Source organism: Alligator mississippiensis, chromosome 3 (assembly GCF_030867095.1).
Source record: "Alligator mississippiensis isolate rAllMis1 chromosome 3, rAllMis1, whole genome shotgun sequence".
Lineage (NCBI taxonomy): Eukaryota > Metazoa > Chordata > Crocodylia > Alligatoridae > Alligator > Alligator mississippiensis.
In genome coordinates, this window is record NC_081826.1 from 95,029,766 (window position 1) to 95,050,274 (window position 20,509).

At 46.2% G+C, this 20,509-nt stretch overlaps 1 protein-coding gene across 4 annotated transcripts in view; it reads left to right on the top strand.

Annotated features, from left to right (window-relative positions):
- Nucleotides 1–20,509, top strand: part of ANKRD12 (ankyrin repeat domain 12) — a 151,157-nt gene that overhangs the window by 78,370 nt on the left and 52,278 nt on the right. For all 4 annotated transcript variants that reach the window (XM_019490468.2, XM_006262850.4, XM_059724245.1 and 1 more), the window contains one exon: nucleotides 376–523. In XM_019490468.2, coding sequence (XP_019346013.1) covers nucleotides 376–523 — 148 coding nt within the window. The remainder of the gene's footprint in view (nucleotides 1–375; nucleotides 524–20,509) is intronic.

A 20,509-nucleotide genomic window follows, 5' to 3' on the forward strand; every position in this document is an offset into this window, starting at 1 on the left:
AATATATTGTGTCAAATAGTATATAATTAGAAGTTATAATCTTTATTCCAGGATGATGTCTTTGAGCTTTTAACATATCTTAAATTAAAACTATATATACGTTTATTTTTTTTAAAGCATCTTAATTGAAAAATATGATTAAGTTAAGAAATCCATTTGTTGTTTTGTTTTAAATCTGATTTAAATGCATCCTGCTGTCCCCAAATTTCCCCCCCCCCCATACTTCTAATAAAAACATGGCTTTTTTATTTATCAGTAATGTTACTTGGCTTTAAAATGCAAATATTGTATGGAATTATTTTATATCTGTATGCTTCGTGATGCTATTCTCTTGTCTGAAAACTTTACTTTTATTATACTTTTAATTTACATCAGAGCAAGGACAAGATTGCATCCTACAGCAAAACTCCAAAAGTGGATAGGAGTGATGTTGGGAAAGAAATGAAAGACAAGTCTTCCATGAAACGTAAACTTCCGTTTACTATCAGTCCATCCAGAAATGAAGATCGAAATTCAGACACAGGTAGAATCTTTCTATTTTCTCTCCTAATCATGTGTTTGCAATGAGCATTGTAATTAAAATTAGCTTACGTTATGATATTGACTTTTTCAAAACAAGGATAGTAGGTAAAATATACATGCTTGCTTGCTTGCTTGTTTCTGACGGGTTTTCATCCTGTCAAGCACTTGCATGCCAGTGCAGTTCCTTTCGGCTATTTTTTTTTTTCTAGCCATCCTCCAGTCTTACTCTTCACTTTTTCTATTTTAATCATAAATCTGTCACCTTCATTGTCATCGCCAAATGTCTGAAGAGGAGAGGGTAAGTTCCTTGACTGAAACAAATTCCTCTGCCTGTTGTGGCCTTCTGTTTTTGTCTTCCATGTGGATCTTCAATGCAAAGTCCATGGAAATAAATACCCCCATATCAACTCATAGAAGAAATTTTTCCTGCAGCCTAAATTTCTGTAAGCTATAAAGGACATAGCTGCTTGATGTTTTTTCTAATTCAAACATCTACCACTAGAATTATTTGCTTGAAGTTTTCATGGTCTTTTTTAATACATCTCTTTTAGAATCAGGATAACAAGGAGTTTTAGGGCACTTCGCCTACTCCAATGTATAATTTTCTCATAGAAATTTAACTCCCTTGAACAGGCCTTTAGTCCAATAAGCGCTCCAATAACAACAAAACAGTAGGAATGCCTCCCTCCCTTTCCCAACTGTGGTTGAAAGAAAAATGCTTCAAGTATAGTACTTTTTCAGTACATTTATTTATAGCATTACTTCTGAAGCAGCTTCTCTCCATAATAAGGTTGACTGTGCCTGTAAACTTGACACCTCCATAAGCAAGTTTAAAACTAAATACAAGATTATAGTATATCTCCCAGTTATTTACTACAGGGCTGTCCAACTTAAGGGTGAGCAGGGATCGTCTGCTGTGTGTGACATACGTTGTGGGGGCAGGCTGGTGCTGGCATGCAGCTCCAGGGATTCCCCTCTTTTCCCCTTGCTACATGGGCCCTGCCAGGATTCATTTTCCCCCAGCCATGTGGGCAGTGGCATGTAGCCACCCGAGATCCCATTGTGTGTGCTGCACAGGTCGTGCTGCCTGGCTGTGCATGCAGTGGCAACAACATGTAGTCCCTTCTGGGCCCTTCCCTACTATGTGGCAGTGGGAGAGGTGGCTGCTATGAGCTACCATTTGGATAGCCCTGATTTACTGTACAGCCAAAGTTAATATCATGCAGTGATCTGCCTCCCGAATGCACAGCACCAGATCCAAGTGAAATTGCATCACTTTTGTCCTCAAAAACAAGAATGATGAGCTTGTCCTAGTTTTAGTTTGTTAGTAGAACCATTCACATTACATGGAAGAAGAAGTCATGTCATCAGATGTCAATTTCTAGTAGCTCTTTGGAATTGTAGCATCTTTTGCAATTTATTGAAGTTTCTTAATTCTGAAAAAGCCATGTTCTAAGCATAAATTCTCAACACGCTACCAGAATCTGCTGTATTGGGTAGAGCATTTAGACACTAATAATATTTAGTCTGTATTTTTAGAGTAATTTAGAATAATATAGTGTTTTACATGAATGAAGATTTGTACAACTATAACAAAAAGTAATCATCACATCATGTAAGATTCTATTGCTATGTAATGTTTTATCAGTAGCATCTACTGTAACAGTTTTAAGAAAGAAAAAGTTAATTATGCTAAGCACTCCACAGATGTATCAAAATTACATTTCTAGTTCCAAAGAATATGTCAAAAAGATTTTTCATAACAGGTATACGAGGTAAGCAGGTAGCTTAGGCCCTGAGCAAGGGTGAGGTAAAGCAATAGGATATGCATTGATCTAGGTATTCATAGCTATGATCACAACCTGATCTCTGACTGGTTGTTGCAGATTTCTGTCTATTTTATGGCAGAAGTAACTAGTATCATCCCTGTGTTACAGATGAGGACCTTGAAGTATAGAGGTTAAGTGGTTGCTGAGGCAGTCCAGAGTCAGTGGTATTCTTGGGGCTAGAACTCAGATTTTCTAGTCCAAACTCCTTCCTAATCCATTAGATTAGACTGCTGTCTTTGATGTTGCCTGTGCATGCTGATTGTACTTAGAGGAGATTGGTAAAGGGAATTTTAGCGAGAGAAAAAGAAGTAGGAGAATCAGAGTGTGAAGCCAAATGGGGAGCAAGAGGCAATTGGAGCAAAATGGAAAAAGACAGTTGGAGAGTTAGACAAAAGAATAGAAAATGAGGTATTTCATGAACCTCATAATAAAAAAATATTTTTAACGTTTTCTAGGCTTGCCAGGTTACCTATCAAATTGCTTTTGATTACAGATTTCTAACATTTATTATCCATTATTTGAGATATTGACCAGTTTTCTTTGTGTTAGAAGTGTTCTTCTGAATAGGTAATAGAAATATTGATAGGTTTGTGCCCTGTTAATTTGAAAATGGAATCATCAGGTAGCTCATCTCTGAACACATCACTGTTTCACACACCAAAACCTAAGAAAAAGTGTGGTTACGGTTAAAGCTAGAGTGCCTATAAAATAGCTAGTCTCCAAGAACACACAGTGTTGATTGGGGGGGTGCCCAACCTTTTTATCATGTAGGCCAAATGAGCAGTGCCTAGTCTGTGGCTGGCCAGATCCAGCTGATGGGCCTGATCTGGCTTGTGGGGTAGGGGAGGTAAGGAGTGTGACCCAGGCCTGATCCAGCTGCATTGGGGCAGGGGTGTGGCCTGGCCCCAGCTTGGCCCTGCAGTCAGGAGCAGGTGTGGCCTGGCCTTAACATGGCTACATGGAAGGGAAAGGAGTATGTTTCGGCTTAATCCAGCCACATAGGGGTCGAGGGGTGCTTCCCAGCCCCAATCTGGCCATGTGGGGCTTAGGAATTTGGCAAATGGGGAGGAGTGACAGTATTAATTGCCACTGCTTCTCTGCCTCCAAATTTCCTAAACCCATGGGGAGTACCATGGCCCAAGGGTTGAACACTAGGCCTGTGCAAATCAGGAAGTATTCAATTTGGATTCGGCCGATTTTCAGAGGACGATGATTTGATTTGGAGATTCAAATCACTGTCCCAAATCGATTCAGCCAAATAGGCTTTGGAAGATTTGGCGCTGATTCAGAGAGATTAGGTGATTTGGCCATAGACTATAATGAGGAATCCCAGAAATACCTATAACTTCATCATTTTTTGGCAGATTTGGATGAAAACAGCAGTAATGGTAGCCCCTTCTGAGGGCATGAAGCCTTCTAAGATTCAAGGGAGAGAGATACAGGGGTTTCTGGGAAACTGCACCTCCAAGGTGCTGACAAGCAAAACTCATGATGCGTGTTACTCTGTGTGTGTGTGTGTGTGTGTGTGTGTGTGTGTGTGTGTGTGTGTGTGTGTGTGTGTGTTAAGGCACAGTGGAATGAAAACTGCAGGGATGGTAGCTCTTGTTCTCACCCTCACAACTCCATTGCAACCACTAAGCCTCAGGCCTCTCAAAGATTTTACAGGTCTGGACTTTCCCTAGCCAGGACTGTGCGGTGACTGGAGGTTATCAGGTGCCTCCTGCTCCCACCTGCTTTTCACCAGGGAGGTTCACAGTCATGGCATTTCCTGGGGCTGCTGCACTACTGGCAGTCCCACCCAGGCCTCCCTACCCTGGCAGGGTGCAGTTTTAGGTCATGCCCAGGATGATGTGGGACCACCTCCTCCCCATATAGCTCCAGCCCTTATGCCTTCAAGTTCTTCCTGGTACCGGAGCTCAACAGGGAGATGTTCTTCCCCTGTTGGCTGGTGAGAATCTAAACCACCGCCTCCAGCTCTGAGAGTGGGGCATTAAATGGCCGCCCTCATTAGAACCTGTCCTGCCACATACATAAGCCCTCATGTGGGCATGAGGGAGGCCTGCCAAGTTTTGGGCAGAGTGGTGCAGGGGGTTCTGTGAAACTGCACCTCGAACTACTGAAAGCAAAACTCATGTTACTTGTGTATGTTAAGGGATGTAGGCTGTAGCTGTGTTGGTCTAAGGATATAGCCCAGACAAGGTTCTTAGGGTTAATCCGATTATCTTTTATTAGATCAAATGAATAGTTGGAGAAATTCTTCTTTGCAAGCTTTTGGATTTAAAAACCCTTTGTCAGTCTGATGAAGTATCTAGTTGGTGTGTTCTCTTCCTGGATGGAAAGAATAGTAAAAGAAGCCAGAGGCTAGCGTGCAGTGCAGGCAAGAAAGCCAGTCAGTGAAAATGTAAACTGAGGCATCAGGGGCTGAGACACAGGTTTGGGGGGTGGGAGGTGGAAGGGGGATGTAGCAGGTAAACGTAGAGAGAGGTACCTGCTACCTGGAGAGTCAGATGTCAAGCAGGTTGTAGTGTGTCACAAATTGATTGTCTTTCTTAGGTCCATGAGCTTCTGTATCTAGGAGGTTGATGAAGTGAAGTTAGAGGCCTGGCTGTGTTTCTCTAAGAGCAGGGCATAGGTGCGGGTGGAGTGAGGAGGGTGGCACTCAGTAGGCCTGTGCGAAGCGGCTAGTATTTTGCTTCAGATTCGGATTCATCTGATTTGGGGGACAATGATTCAATTCAGCCAAATCTCGAAATCAAACCCTGCATCCCCTGCCTACTCTCCCAGCTCTGTCAATAGCTGCCTGTCTCAGCAGTTTAAAAAAAAAAAAAAGCCTCGTACTCACCAGCTCCTGCCGGGGGGGGCATCCCCACTGCCCCCCACTACCCTGCGCTGCATGAGGTGGCTCTGCCACAAACCCCCAGAGCTCCCGATGGCGACTGCAGCATCCGGTGAGTGCGGGGCTTTTTTTTTTAAAGCACTGGGATGCTGGGGCTGGGCAGGCAGCCATTGACAGGGCTGGGGGAGCAGGCAGGGGATGGTGCCCGGTGGGGGGCCCCCCATGGTCCCCTCCTCCCATTTACCAGCATGGAGTCTGGGTCCAGCTCCCTGCAGCGGTGAGCAGGGACTGCCGAAATTGCTGAATCTCCTAATCTTTTTCCAAATCGATTTGGAGGCTTCAGATCAATACAGACCTTTTTATTTGTCTCCCAATTTTTGATTCAAAGATTCAGCCGCCGAATCAGGCTAAATCTCTTCTCTTCTGAATGGAATTGGCAACTGAAGCTCTGCACAGCCCTAGCTCTCGCTCTGACTGTAGGTGGAACTTGTGGAACCCCAGCAGCAGGAGGTCTGCCTTAAGAAACACCAACTGCTCCACCAAACCAGGATCCAAGGAGGTGTGGTGGGGTGTCACAACATCCCCAGCAATGCTGAACACCCTCTCATTTGGAACACTGGTTGGTGGACAGGACAGGTGTTCCCAGGCAACTGTGGCCAGATGCTGCCACATCTGGCTTCGGGTTGCCCTATAGGCCAAGGGGTTGCAGTTCAGCGGCTCCATATCCTCGGTGAGTTGGGTAGCCACCGAAGTCTCAGTGCTACCTGCCTGAGACTGGGGTCTGGTGCCTCTGGACCCCAACATTGAAGATATGCCCTTGGCCCACATTGGCAGTGCGGGCGTGGAGGAGACTGGTTGATGCTGGGAGTGCTGACATGAGAAAGTGCATCCCCTTCTTCCACATCCCCTCGCCTATGCCCTTCTGCCTCTCTGATTCTGTTCACCACCACCTCCATCCCGTGATTGAGGGTTTTGCTGCTGCACATGCTCCCCTTCACCATTGGGTCGCGCATGCCTGCCAGCACATGGACCATACTGGACTGCAAGGGATCCAGCTGTTTTTTTGATGCCCTCCTTCACCTGCCTCACCAGTACCTGCACCTCTGGCAGTGGCGACACTTAGTGGCTGCATGTACACCCCTTGAGAGCGCTGGTGCACACCCTGTCAGGCCGCACTCTTCACTTAAGAGATGGGCAGGGGAGGCATGCGGGAGCACCAGGTAAGGAGTGTGAGTGCTCGATGTAGGTCGCATCCGCTTCCAGAAGCCTTGCAGCCACTTCTGGGAGTGCCCCGGCTGCCGTCAGGAGTGCACCGGTTGCTAAGTTTTGCCACGGGGGACCCCCTCCCCCAGTCAGTGCGATTGGCCATGGGAGGACCCCAGCCCCCCTGGTTGCTGACTGGTCACTGAGGAGGCATGTGCCTCCCCTGACTAAGGCTGCACCTGTTGCCCATGACCTCTGGTGAAAAGTGGCTTGCCCCAGCCAGGAATTTTGATCCCCTGGAACTTCTCCATTTGGTTCTCAAGCTCCTAGACTATGGGGATCACCTGGCTAAGGAGGGCATCGCCAGCGCTGAGGGTCTTGGTGGCCTTGAGGAACGGCTTGAGGACCAGCAAGATCTGGGAGATGGTATCCCACTTAGTTCTGTTAAGGGGGCCGCTGATCCCAATCTGCCTGAGCAAGGCCATCTCAGGGATGGCCTTCTATTGCTCCACCAGTCTTTCCAACATCAGGTATGTGGAGTTCCACTGAGTCACCACATCCTGTATGATTTTGTGCTGTGGGATGCTCAGCTCTGCCTGTTTTTCCCACAGCATCTTGCCCCCCTTGATGCTGCGGTGGAAGTAGCCCGTCACCTTCCTGTATTTTGAAATCAGCTGGGTGGTAGTGATGGCATCATTACTGGCAGCCCTGTCTCCCTCCAAAGCGTCCCTGACTATGAGGTGGAACTTGTGTGCCACACAGCAGATGCCAACAACGTTGGCATCACAGACTTCCTTGACCATATTGGTCCTGTTGTCGGTGACTGTGAACCTGCAGGTGAGCTCGCCCTGCCCTGAGAGCCACCCCTGCACCATGCAGTTTATGGCTACCATGATCTCCCTTGCCACATGGGCTCATCCAACACCTCTGCTTGAAGATGAGCCAAGCCCACTGACAGCCTTACTGATTGCACCAGTGCCCTGTGAGGGAGAGGTAGGCATGATCTCTACCCCAGGGTGAAGTGCAGAGCAACCTGTGGCCCTGCTTTGCACAGCTCCTCCCTCAAGTACTCCCTGCATGCCTTGTACAGGGAGGGCACCACTGTTCTGCTAAAGATGGTGTGTGTGGGCACTTGGTAGGATGGGGCCATGAGCCACCTGAACCCTGGCCGCTCAACTAAGGAGAAGGGCTGGCCATCCAGAGCAAGCATCTCCCCAGTGCTTTGGGTGACCTCGCTTACCTTCTGAACGCATCCCCCTTTGTCTGCAGCTTTCCCCCACCACTCCAGGGTGGCCTGCCTTTGCTTCGTGGGGATGGGGGCTTTGGAGTAAGAGGGGGACTTCCCTTTGGGCACACTACCACTGGTGCTAGGCTGAGGAAGAGCAAGGGCAAGGAGATGCTGCCTCCTGAGATTCAGCAGCATCACCATGGTGGAAAAGTGTTTCGCCTCCTTGCCCCAGCTGATCTGCCTTCAGCAGTGCTGGTAGCTGGCATGCTTGGGATCATCTGCCACTTCAAAATGATCTCACACTGCACTACTTCCCTGCTTCTGAGCTGAGGGTGGGGATCCTGCCTTCTCCCCCTCCTCAGCAGGCAGAGGCACAACAACAGGAGATGACTCAGCTGAACCACTTGCCTCCACAACCTCAACCTCCTATGAGGTGCTGCTTTCCAGAGAAGGAGACCTGGCTCTAGGGGAACTTTGAAGGCTGTGCAGCATAAACTCAGATTTCCCCTCATTGCCCAGAATTTCTTTTGCTAGGGCACTCAGGTTCCCTGCTTCTAGATCCAGCTCCTCCTCTAGCACTGGGAGGCTCAGCTGGGAGATGACATTGGGTTGGAGGAGACTGCTATTCTGGTGCTGGTGGCTATTTCTGGTGTTAGGGGACGTGATGGAGGGACAGGTACTGCTCCCACTGGCAGCAGAAGACTCATTGTTGCCAGGAAAGAGGATATGTCTGTGTTTGGGGGTGGAGGGGGAACTTACAGCTTTCCCCCTACCCTCTCTAGCCCCTCTCCTTCCCCTGCCAGAAGACCTGGCACCTGCCTTTCCAGCACGCTTCATATTAATCTTTGCCATGCTGGAAAATGTGTGTGTGTGTGCAGCTGTAATCTCTCTCTTTACCTGTGTGTGTAACTAACTAATATCTCTTCTTCTCTGTTTACTGTATGTGTGTAATGTATATGCTTTCCTGTACAGTGATGGATCATGCTGCCAGGGAAAACAGCTTTCTTTTTAAAGTGTGGCAGGTGGGGGGGTGGAAATAAGAATAAGAGGTTTTTGGGGGGAAGAGTAATTTGAAAGAAATAGATTGGATTGAGATAAGTAGAGGGATTCTAGGCAAGGGTAACTAGTAAGCTGTACTTTCCAAGAACAGAAACTAGCAGGAGACTGACTAGGAAGGCAAGCCAATCCAGTAGTACTTTTCAGATGCTGTTGCTGAGGGACAGAAAGGCTGCAGGCTTGAGCTTATGTTGTTTCTTGGTCCCTCCCCCAGAACACTGTGATTGGAAGGGGACTCGGGGAAAGATCACAGTCACTGGCCAGCTAGAGATGTCAGTCTTTCCCCCCTGCTCCCCCTCCCTCTTCTCAGTTTCTGTTCCCCTGAAAGGCTGCCTTCTGAATCTCCAAATCTTTTCCGAATCCATTTGGAGGGTCCAAATTGATTTGGAGGTGTGGTTTGTTTTGTTTGTTTTTTTTAATTCCCAATTCGATTTGGATTTGGCGATTCGGTCTCCAAATCGGGCCGAATCGTTTCCGAATCAAATCGGCAACCGAAGCTTCACACACCCCTATTGAACACTGTGCCCGCCTCTGCTCTATCAGGCGTTCTCTTGCAGCCTTACCCCGGACTATCGATCTTGTCTGTCCCGGGCCTGCGAGTGGACCCCAAAGGCTACCCCGGCTGACGTCCGGGGTTCCCCTTAACTCTCCTGCCATGACTTTGAATGGAACCTTAGTGGAGGGGTTCCCCTTTAAGGCAGCCTTCAGGGCCGTCACGCTTCTTGGCGGGCACTCGCGGGATGGCGTCCCAGTCAACCCAGGTCCCATGGGTCGTGGCTGACTCTTCTTGGGGATGCTGTGGGCCTGTCTGCAGGCTCCCTTACTCAGTTAATCAGCCCTTGTTGGGGTCTTCTGCCACTCACCCCACAGCTATCCCATTTGGGGTTCCCGTCGGCCCCGCCCTCGTTACCTCTTCTCTGGGCTTCCCCTTAGTTGCTCCGGCTTCCCCGGCACTCGTCTCCTCCTCTGTTCTCCCCACTCACCACTGCTCCCTTCGTCAGCTTCTCTGCCGGCTTCTCTGTTAGCTTCTCGGCTGGCTTGCTGGTCAGCTCCTCTGCCGGCTAGCCAGTCGGTTTCCCTGCCAGCTCCTTTGCCGGCTTGCCAGTTGCCTCCGCTGCCGGTGCCTCCGCTGCCGGCTTCTCTGCTGGAGCCTCCGCCAGCTCCACTGCCGGCTTCTCTGCTGGTGCCTCTGCTGGCTCCACCCCCATCTTCCCAGGCTGCCCGACACAGCGGCTGCGCCTTTCGGGCCATGGGCTTCCCTGTGGAGCCTCCGCTCACCAGTCTCTCTCCTGCGCCCTCGGGGCCGCCTTTTGTTTCCACCGGGTGGCGTCTCCAGCTGACGTCACCTGGCCCCAGCTGGATGGGAGCGCGGCTTACAAACCGCGTGGGCGGTTTCTCTGCGTGCGTTTTCCCCACACCTTTCGGCCCCTGCAGAAGGCAAGTTGGGGCTTTCTTCTATTTTGGCCTGGGGTTCTCCTATAACCCCGGCATCCCTGGGACAAACACCCCTGGTGTTGATGATCAAGGCTGTATTCTAATGAGTTTCCTTTTAGGTTACTTACTGATGGAGGAACATTTTGTCTTTTCTTAGTGATTAGATTATTAGAACTGCCACTGGGTTATCTCCATACTATTAGCATGTTAATTTGGAGGGTTTCTGATGCACCTTTTGAACTTTCATTTTCTCACATACAATAGCATCAGCCTTTTGTAAATGTATTCAAATTTGGCATGGCTGAAACTCAATGGTAATTCATTTGAAGGTAGTTCTTCAGTTTCTTGAAAAAAAATGTGAAAAGGAAAATTTTAGTCCAGCAGTTTTTGTGGGGGAGGGTTTTATTGTTAATATTCATTTAGTATCATAAACAGCTACATAAAATATGTTTGAACACAAGATATGTTCTAACATAGCGGTGGAAAAATGTTTTTTCTTGAGTAACAGATGCATGATTAGAAATCACTTCTAAATTCATAGATTCATAAATAAATGCAATTAAATGACTTTTCATAGTCAAGGATCCAGAAATGCTTTTTAAAATATGTATTGCATACAAGAATAATTTTGCCTGTGGTGGGATCTTACAGTCTGGTTAACCTGTGCTCTGCAAAGTCCTCCTTGACAAAATCTTTGAAAAAATTGTCAAGGAGGCCATCACCCACAAGCTTGTAACTGGTGAGGTATTAAGAAGCAACCAGCATGGATTTTTTGAGGGCAGGTCATGCCTAATAAATCTGGTGTCCTTTTATGAACAAGGGGCACGAGAGTGACATCATTAACCTAGACTTCAGTGAGACCTTGGATGCTGTTTCCCATGAGATCCTATCAATTAAGCTGAAGGGTACTGGCCTAGACCAGGGAGGTGGGTTATTGTTTGGCTCGGAGGCTAATCCTAGAGAGTTGTAATTGATGGGATGGCCTCATCCTGGAGGGCCATCTCCTGAGGTGTCCCCCACGGATCGGTGCTTGGGCCTGTGCTCTTCAGCATCTTTATCCATGACTTTGGATGAAGGGGTGGAAAGCGCAATGATTAAGTTTGTGGACAACACCAAGCTGTGGGGAAATGCAGGCATATCTGAGGATAGGGTAAGGATCCAAGATGACCTCGACAGACTGACCCTATGGGCTGGACACAATCAGATGAAGTTCAGTAGGGACAAATGCCGGGTCCTTCATCTAGGTAGGAAGAACTTTCACCTTATCTATACTGTGGGTGGTGGACCACTGGCTGGCACTGGTATCTGAAAGCAACCTGGGAGTGACAGTCGACCAGAAGATGAATATGAGCCAACAGTGTGATGAAGTCATCAGCAGGGCAAATAGAACTCTGGCATGTATCAGCTGATGTGTTGCAAACAGATCCAGAGAGGTGCTCCTCCCTCTCTGTTCGGTGTTGGTGAGGCCACAGCTGGAGTACTGTCTCCAGTTCTGGACACCACAGTTCAGGAAGGATGTGGATAAACTTGAAAGGGTGCTGAGAAGGGCCACCCAGATGATCAGGGGCCTGGCGGATAGGCCCTATGAGGAGAGACTCCAGGAACTGGGTTTGTTCAGTCTGAGCAAGAGAAGACTGAGAGATGACTTGATAGCCACCTACAAGTATGTCAAGGGTGAACACCAAGATATGGGAAGCAACTCTTCAGAAAGGCACCTCCAGGGAGGGCGAGGACCAATGGGCACAAGCTAATTGAGGAAAGATTTAGGTTGGACATTAGGAAAAACTTCTTTTCCATAAGGGTATCTAGAATCTGGAACACATTCTCCGGAAGGGGTGGTGCAGTTGCTATCCTTGGAGGTGTTCAAGAGGAGGCTGGACAAGCACATCTTTGAGCTTATTTGAGCCCAATAACCTTCTGCCCATGGCAGGGGACTGGACTTGATCTTACAGGTCTCTTCCGGTCCTTTGATTCTATGTTTGGGAAACAGTTTAGACTAGAATGTATTGCCATCGTTGCTGAATGCACTTTTCCAGTTTTAAAGCAATAATATGTATAGGTGAGGTAAAAAATGAGTGAAACATACAACATATGGTGCAATACAGAAGACATCTTCAACTATTTTGTTGTTTTAGGACCTTGTTTTTTTTGGCTGAGCATAACAACAACATTGAAAGGTGTCATTCTGAAATACTAAATATTTTAACATATGATAGCTTTAAGTTATTTTAATAAATGTAGAGTTAAACTTTAACTTGGGATATCTAACTTTTAAATATTTAAAACTTTCTAGAGAAAAAAAACATAGGCATGAGTTCATAAACAGCAAATCGTGTCACACAAAGCAGAACATATATTGTTTTGATAAATTATTAAATTAGTAGATGAAGTAACCAATTCATGTAATCAAATTAGTGGATGAAGTAATTCATGGAGGAGGTATTTTCTCTCTCTAGTTGAGGTTCAAATAAGATTTTATTATCAGTTTTATTCTTGCTTCCCCACACAAATGCTTCTTTTTATTGGGGATAGGGCATAAGTAGCAATCTTTGTAACTTTTTTTTTAGATTTTCAGTTCAGAATTAAAGAGGCTTCAGAAATGACTTTTTTTTTTTAATGTTAAAAGTGTCTCTTGGGATTTTTGTTTGTTTTGCTTTTAAAGCCACTTCTTGTCATACTTGTGATCTTTCATTATTAAAGTAATTTTGACTAAAATAGTTGAAATGTTAAAAGGATGCATTCATTTATTGAGGGTTCAATAGAGAATTTATTAATGATGCAGTGCTTCGCTGTTTTTCTGTGCCTGGGAGAAGCTTTTTTACTACCAGTGCTATATGGAAACAACCAACTTTTGTTAAGAGACAGTAGTAGGACAGGGACTTAAAAAGTGGTGAGAAAAGAGGAGCCTAGAGCAAGCAGACAAGTCTATAATAATTTTTTTTAAAAAGGTAAAGTAGGGAACTTGCATCAGGAAGGAAAGGAAAAGATAGAAACAGAGGAGACCTTGGGGTGGGGGAGAAGCTAAAATCAGAAGTGGGGAATAATGGAAGAGTAGCAGGAAAAGGAGGGAAACAGAAGGGATTGCAGATGGCTAGAGGAGTGTGAAATGGCATAAGATGTGTCCTCAATGGGACTTAACACTCCATACGTATATGTCACTTGATAATGTAACTTTAGTTTCCCAAGTCACTTAAACACTTTTGCAAAGGTTGTGCTTAATGTGTTGGTGTATATGAAAAGCTATTTTGCATAAGTCATGAATAGGAACCTACTGAATTTGCCATTTTGTGAAATCTGGCATTGCCCACAGAAGTCACAAGGGGGGAAAAAAAGAAGCAAACTTATGGAAAATAAAATGCTGGTTCCACAGAGGGAGCCAACAATTCTCAGGGGCACTGCAGCAGCCCACTGGGGCAGGGAAGAGTAGATAGAGAGCAGGCTGCCCACTCCAAGTGCTGCTGGCAAGATGGCTGCTGCTTCCATCCCTCTCCCCTGCCCCACACCTCTAATTGGCTGTGAGTGCTGTCATGTGGCCCTGCCCCACTCCACTTGGCAGTGCTTCCATATAGTACTGCCAATTGACAGGGCTTCATGACATACTTCCCCCACAGCCAATCAGTGATGAGGGGCAGGACCACATGACAGGCAGCGCTCAGTGGCAAAGGGCAGGGGCGCCAAGGCCCCATAGCCAAGCAGACGCGTGGTTGGGGGCCTGCCATGCTCCATACATGAAATGGAGCCCAAGTTCTGCCCCAAAATTGACAGGCAACCACTGTGAATTATGTAGATCCCTACTCATGAATATTGTTACATGAAAAGGGCAATAAAGCTACTCCTTACTTAACGTCCTAGTTATGTTCTTGAAAAATGCAACTTTAAGTGAAACAATGTTAAGCAAATCCAATTACATCACACTGGTTACCTGCTAGTAGGTAGTGGCCAAGCAACATTATAACTGAACATTGTGCGACTTTAAACGAGTATGTTCTCTAAGAGATCAGTGATGTAATAACAAAACAACATTAACCAGGACAAAGTTAAGTGACGAGTACCTGTATTTAATCTGGTTAAAATAAGCATACAAAATCTTGCCTCCTTATATGTAAGGCTCCTGCCACGTTTAATGTTTAAGATGTGTGTGACGGGGGCCTCCTGGGGCCGAGCTCTGTGGCCCGCCCGCCTGTCACCATGACAGCAGGCCTACTCAGGGCCGAGCTCTTCATGGCCCGCCCACCTGTCTCTGGGCAACCGCCCGCTTATCTCATCTGCCACGCCTTTGATGATAATTGATTCGTATATCGATGTCAATTAAGCGGGAGGCTGCCCATTGTAGTGCCCCGATGCCAGGGGGCGCTCTGCGGCTCCAACCTCCCCTAATACCGCAGCCCAAGCCTTGCAGATGGCATCTCGGTGTTAACGCTATCACCGGCCCCATACTGGGCCCCAGAATCCTCCTAACAGGACCCCACTCTGATCCTTCCTATCAGGAGGCCGCTCTGCCTTCATCCGGGCTACCTAGCCCCCCCCAAAGCTACTTTCCCCTCTCGGGTGTGGTTTCCCCGGAACCTTCGGCTACCTGGCCCTGGCCCACCTCAAGGCCAGTCGGGACCCCAGGCCCCCGGCTCTTGGGTGTCCCTCGCGGTGGGCCCCCGGCCCTTTTGACTACCGTAGTCCTGGCCCCAGCTTGGGCCAGTCGAGGGTACTCTCCCCTTCAGGCTGGGTCTCTCTAGCCACTCGCTCTGTCACTGGGCCTCACCGTGCCACTACTCCCCGTCCTCTCGGGGGCAACTGCAGCACCACGCCCACATTACTCCCACTCTCGGGGTCCGTCCTCTCTGGGCCCCTCACAACACTGGCCCTCTAGGCCCTCCAACAAACACATGGGTAACCCACCTGGTGCTGGTGGGAGCTAGGGTTTAAGGCGCCCCGACCCGCCTTTCACCGGGGTAGTAACTGGCCTGGCATTTTCTGGGGGCTCCCACGCCACTGAGAGCCCCACCAGACTACCCACTCCCGGCAGGGTGCAGTTTCAGGTTATGCCCAGGACCAGGAGCCTCCTGCCAACCCCTTGCAGCTCCCCCTTACCTCCGGTTCATTCACAGCAGCCCTACAGCCAGGCGATGTTGCTGCCTGGCCTCCTGCAGCCAAACTGCCTTGTTTATATAGGCAGCCTAGGCCTCAAAATGGCTGCCCTAATCAGGTACCTGGAGGCTGCCAGCTCCAGGCCCTTAAAGTGGCAGAGACACCCTGTGCTCTGCCACAATGTGATTACCAGTTTATCATATCTTAAGTTATACTTATGACTCAGCCACATCTTAAAGCAATTAATGGTGTTATAAAACAAGGAATAAGGCACAAAGTTAATCCACAAAAAATATGTAATAAGTTCATGACTGGTTCTTGTGGTGCCGTTAATTAATGTCTGGAGATATATGCCACCATGGCTGGGAGCCCTATCAACCCCGTGCACACAGCAGAAACTATCACACCTTTACCTGCATGTCTGGCAGGGGCCTAAGTCACCACAGTACTATATTCCTTTGAATATGAGACATATCTCTTAAACCCAAATATCTGTTCTAAAAAGAACCTGTATCTTAAATTGTGTTAGAAAGATAAAAATATAATCTATTACAACAGTAAATATTGTGATAATTAAATTACTTGATAGAAAAAATACTAAATGCATATTATAGTAAAAATGCCAGCAAAAGGTGTGAATGCCAAAAGATGCACAGCCAGGAGTGTGGCTGTCCAGTGTCAGATAACCCACAACAAGCAGTCAGCCACTTTAGAACACTTGTCATTGATTATTGGCAGTAATATACAGTTTCCTTTAATCTAAAAGTTGTGGAATTCGCAGAAACAAATGGAAATTGAGCAGTAGGAAGGAATTGCATTATTAATTAAGCCTGTATGTGAAAATGGAAACTTAAAATTCAAAAAACTTTCATGCAAAAAAAATACATATACAAGAGCAGACAGAACTGTGGGTGCTTCTTAAAAATGGTGAATGTTGGCTACCTTTTAATTGAACAAAGAAAATCTGGCTTTCCTGTCCGTCCAAGTGATTTGTCCAAGAGCGCATGAAGTTGCACATTCAGCTGACATAATTCATGTTGTAAAGTAAGTTTCTGTTGAGCTGAAGCTTTTGTTCCAGTGCAGGGAAAAGGGTGGAGGAGACAGCAGCATATATTGGTTTCAGCAGACTGTTGCCCCGTTACAACTAAATTCAGTGCTTGTGATGAATGCTTCTAAAGTTCACACAACTGATGCAGTTAAGAAAATGCATGATTGCAAAACAGACCTGATTATCATTCTAGGTGGGATGATATCACAACTTCAGCCACTGGATATCTTTGTGAATAAGCCAGTTAAAGATAGACTTAAAAATTCTAATATAATAAAACCCTTTGTCTGTCATGCTCTGGGCCAACTGCGTATGTGCTGCTGAGAGGGTGCATGCCAATTGTCTGTGAGGGCCCAGAGCCTTATGGACAGAAGGAGCGAGGGAGCCTCTGTACCACCCCCCCCCCCCCCCAACAACAACAGTTGGCAGGGATGGGGAGGTGGTGGAGAAGGGAGGAGAAGGGTGGCTTGTAGTGGCAGCGCCACCACCACCTCCTGGCCCTGACAACAGCCGACAGAGGGGGAGGCGGGGGGGCAGAATGTTGCCTGCCACCAGGGTGTCAGTAGCTGCTGCCGTGTGCAATCTCCCCTCCTTCCTTTTTCCTGAGACTTGGCAGCAGGGCAGGGTGGAGCAGTAGAGTGAGGGGGGCGCACAGGGCCAGACATGGTGGGGGGGGGAGCACAGGGGTGAAGGGGGATGTGGGGGGGGGGTGAACTGGGCTGGAAGCGGAGCGACAGCATTGCGGGGCGCTGTGTGGTGGTGCTCCGTCCCTGCCCCCTCTCTCCCCCGTCATTTATGATTGGCAATTTGCTAGTCTTTATCATAAATGCCTTGTAAGTAAGGAGAGACAACTGACACCAACTGGCTGAAGGTACAGTGCACCTCTTTCTCTCTTGTGTGAAAGAATTAAGGGATGGGATTCTTTGAAAAGTCTGATACACTCCTTGAGAAAATATTGCATCCCTAACCAACTTGACAGAACACAGACATTTGTTTGTGAGAGGTTAAATTATAAAGAAGATTTTTCTGTCTTGGAGGATGACTAGGAGAGATTTGTGCTGTTTAAATTTATAGCATTTTATTCCAAAAAGCTGAGTATTGTTTGGGTTTTTTATTAATGCAGTAGCACTTATATGTACACAGACGTTATATACTTATAAATGTATATTTAGTGTGATGAGGTTTTTTTTAAGAGTTATAAAAATGTATGTCATCTTAAATTTGAGGGTACCCTTATTTGAAGGAATATAGTCTGCTACCACAGGCTGCAGAATTAGCATTTTTATGAACAAATGAGGAAGGAAAGATGGAAGAATAATATGGAACCAAAATAGAAACATTTCTAAATTTAAAACATCCACTGCCATAGTTTGCAAGCTTTTTAAAGCTTTTTAAGTCCTTAAACCAAAATACCATATCTTGCATTTCATGAGTTTCTGTTTGTAAATGCTTGACTACAGGCAGTCCTTGGACTTACGACACAATTGGTTCCTGAAAACCGCATCTTAAGTTGAAATGTTGTAACTCGGAACCAATTTTTCCCATAGGAAAAATGTTATAAATAGCGGATTGGTTCCTAAACCAAGGCCTGATACTCTATTTTCATGAAAAATAACCCAAAATTTTGTACTCAGTCAATTTATAGATGAGCAGGATTGCTACATTAATGTATTTACATTGTAAATGGCAATCATACTGATTTGGAAGGACTTCTTTGAGGTGACTTTGCTGGACTTCTTTGAAGGGCTCTTGATTAGGCTTTTTAAAGCAGGGGTGGGCAAAATGTGGCCTACCAGGCCATTCTATCTGGCCCGTGGGGCCCCTAAAAATTTAGAAAATTAATATTTATCTGCCTCTGGCTGCCTATCATGTGGCCCTCAACGTCTTGCCAAAACTCAGTAAGTGGCCCTCGGCCCAAAATAATTGCCTGCCCCTGTTTTAAAGGGTTTTTGGCTGGAGTCTTCTTGGGCATCTTGGCTGCAGCAGTTTTTCTGGAGTCTTGTCTGCTTACTTAAAGTAAGTGTCCAAGGAAGTTTGGACATATGTTCTCCAGGGAGATGGGCAATGCAGTGTATTTGTTCGCTGGCATGGTATCAGATCAAGTGTTGTAAAGTCAAAACTGACGTCAGAAAGTTGAAACGGGGTGTCAATTTATAAATGTCCTAAGTGCTGTTCGTTGTAACTCAAAACGTCTTAAATCAAGAACTGCCTGTATGTGAATCTGACTTTGAGGCATAAGTCCTGTATATGAAAAGAATAGAGAAGAATAGGTAACTAATATTGCTGTATGGACAGAACTACGGTAGTGCGAGTGCATTGACTATATGTCTGTATTTTTCAGGTGTTTGTTTTTCCTGTGATAGTGTACTAAGAAAATACTAAGAGACTGATTTTGTTTGATTTAGATATAGGCATTCTTTTATCACCTGGCAGTTAGTTGGAGTGAGAATAAAATTCAACACATCTAGTTTGGAAGGTCTGCCAGCAGTGCCATAGGGAATAATTTATGACCCACCTTATTTAAAGTGTAATAATACTCCCCAACCAAATTTTGGGTATGTTTTTCCACCTGTTTAATTCATCTAACTTTCCTCTCCACCCTCCCCCATTTTATTTCATTTTATCTTGCTTTTTGCTTTTAGACTTATTTTCACTTTTACACCATTTTTCCAGTTAGTGGGTTTAGGGTATCAGCCAGATGAACAAAGGAGAGCATGCAACCAAGCAGACAATGTTTTCCCAGCTAACCAAATTATTTCAGTTTCTCTGCCCCTAACAACGTAACTCAGAAGGCAAAGGAGTGTTACTACTGACTGGGGGTTGCAGGTTACTGTCCCTGAACTGAATGGTGTGAAGATAAAATCTGAGCAGGCAAGCTGAAGGGAGAGATTGGTAAAACAGATAATACCACTATAAACCATTACAGTTCCTGCTACTTCCTTCTTTGTAGAGGCCTGCTTTCTGCATTGAGAACAGTACTTGATTGAGCCTTTAGGGAAGGGTGACAGAAAAGAAAAGTTGTTTGGTATGCATCTAAGATGTTATTTCTTTTGACTGATATAATTAGAGCAACCTGCAGACCTTTCTGATTGTGTAAACCTTTAAATAAAAGTAATGTAAAAGTTGCAGCCCCTTTTCCCCACACCATATAATTTGTTGATAATTGCTGGTGGACCGTCTTGGAAATCTAAGCAGGTTTAAAAATGAAAATAATCATCCCTTAATATCATAATACTCTGAAATAAGTAGACAAGCGTGTTATCTGTATATGCTGATACTACTATTGTAATAAAACAGAAAATTGGTAGTTACCTACAGAAGTAAAACTAACAAGTACAGAAAACAAAATTGTCTGGATAAAGTTAGTATCTATAGGGAAAATATGGTAATAGCAAGAAATCCATTAGAAAGAAAATGGTTATGCTAAAATAAACTTGGGGAAAAACAGTAAAAAACAAAATGTGAGTCTTTGAGATTGCAGTGTAGTGTGGCATTATAAAAAAGATGATGCCTCTTTGGGCTGCTTGATCAGAGGTATCTTATGCCGAATCAGTTCCTCTTTGTAATTATCTAGTAAAGCCAAGCCTGTGTGTTCAATTTAGGGTACATCTAGATCAGAAAGAAATAGGCAGCTGAAGGGATCTTAAAGTTAAGAGGCCAGAGTTTTCAAATTATACAAATAAATATTAATTCTAAATTCATATGAGGGACAATTCTGGTTGAAGTCAGTGGAAGTTTTAGCTTCTCAGTAACTTTGGGAAAATGTGCCATTTATTTAGATGCATAATTTATAGAGGTGCATCAGTACATTGATCCGATACTAGATCGGTACTGATATAAAGACAATTGGCTGTATCAGAAATTGACCTGAAGTGGCCGATTGTAAATGTCTGTGTGTGCGCACAGCCACAGCGTAGCATGCAGGCAGCGAGGAGCAGAGCCCAGCAGCATGTAGCTGGTAAATCTGTTGTAGCAGAAGGGGAGGGGAGAGAGAAGGACCGTGGGGGGCAGATCAACGCCCCCTGCAGTGAGGGAGGGAGGGGGCAGGCACTACCCACCTGGGGCAGGGAGGGGGGCACAGGATAGAGCTGTGACTCATCGGGGTGGGGGAGCGCCTCCCGCCACTGCGCACACCCCACGAGGGCATGGGGGGGCATGGGCCCCCAGATCTGCATGGGGTGGACTGCAGCTGTGGGCTGGAACTGGGGCTGCGGTGGACTTTTCCTAGCAGGGGCTGGGCTTGGGGCAGGTGGCAGCAGTGCTGGGAGAGG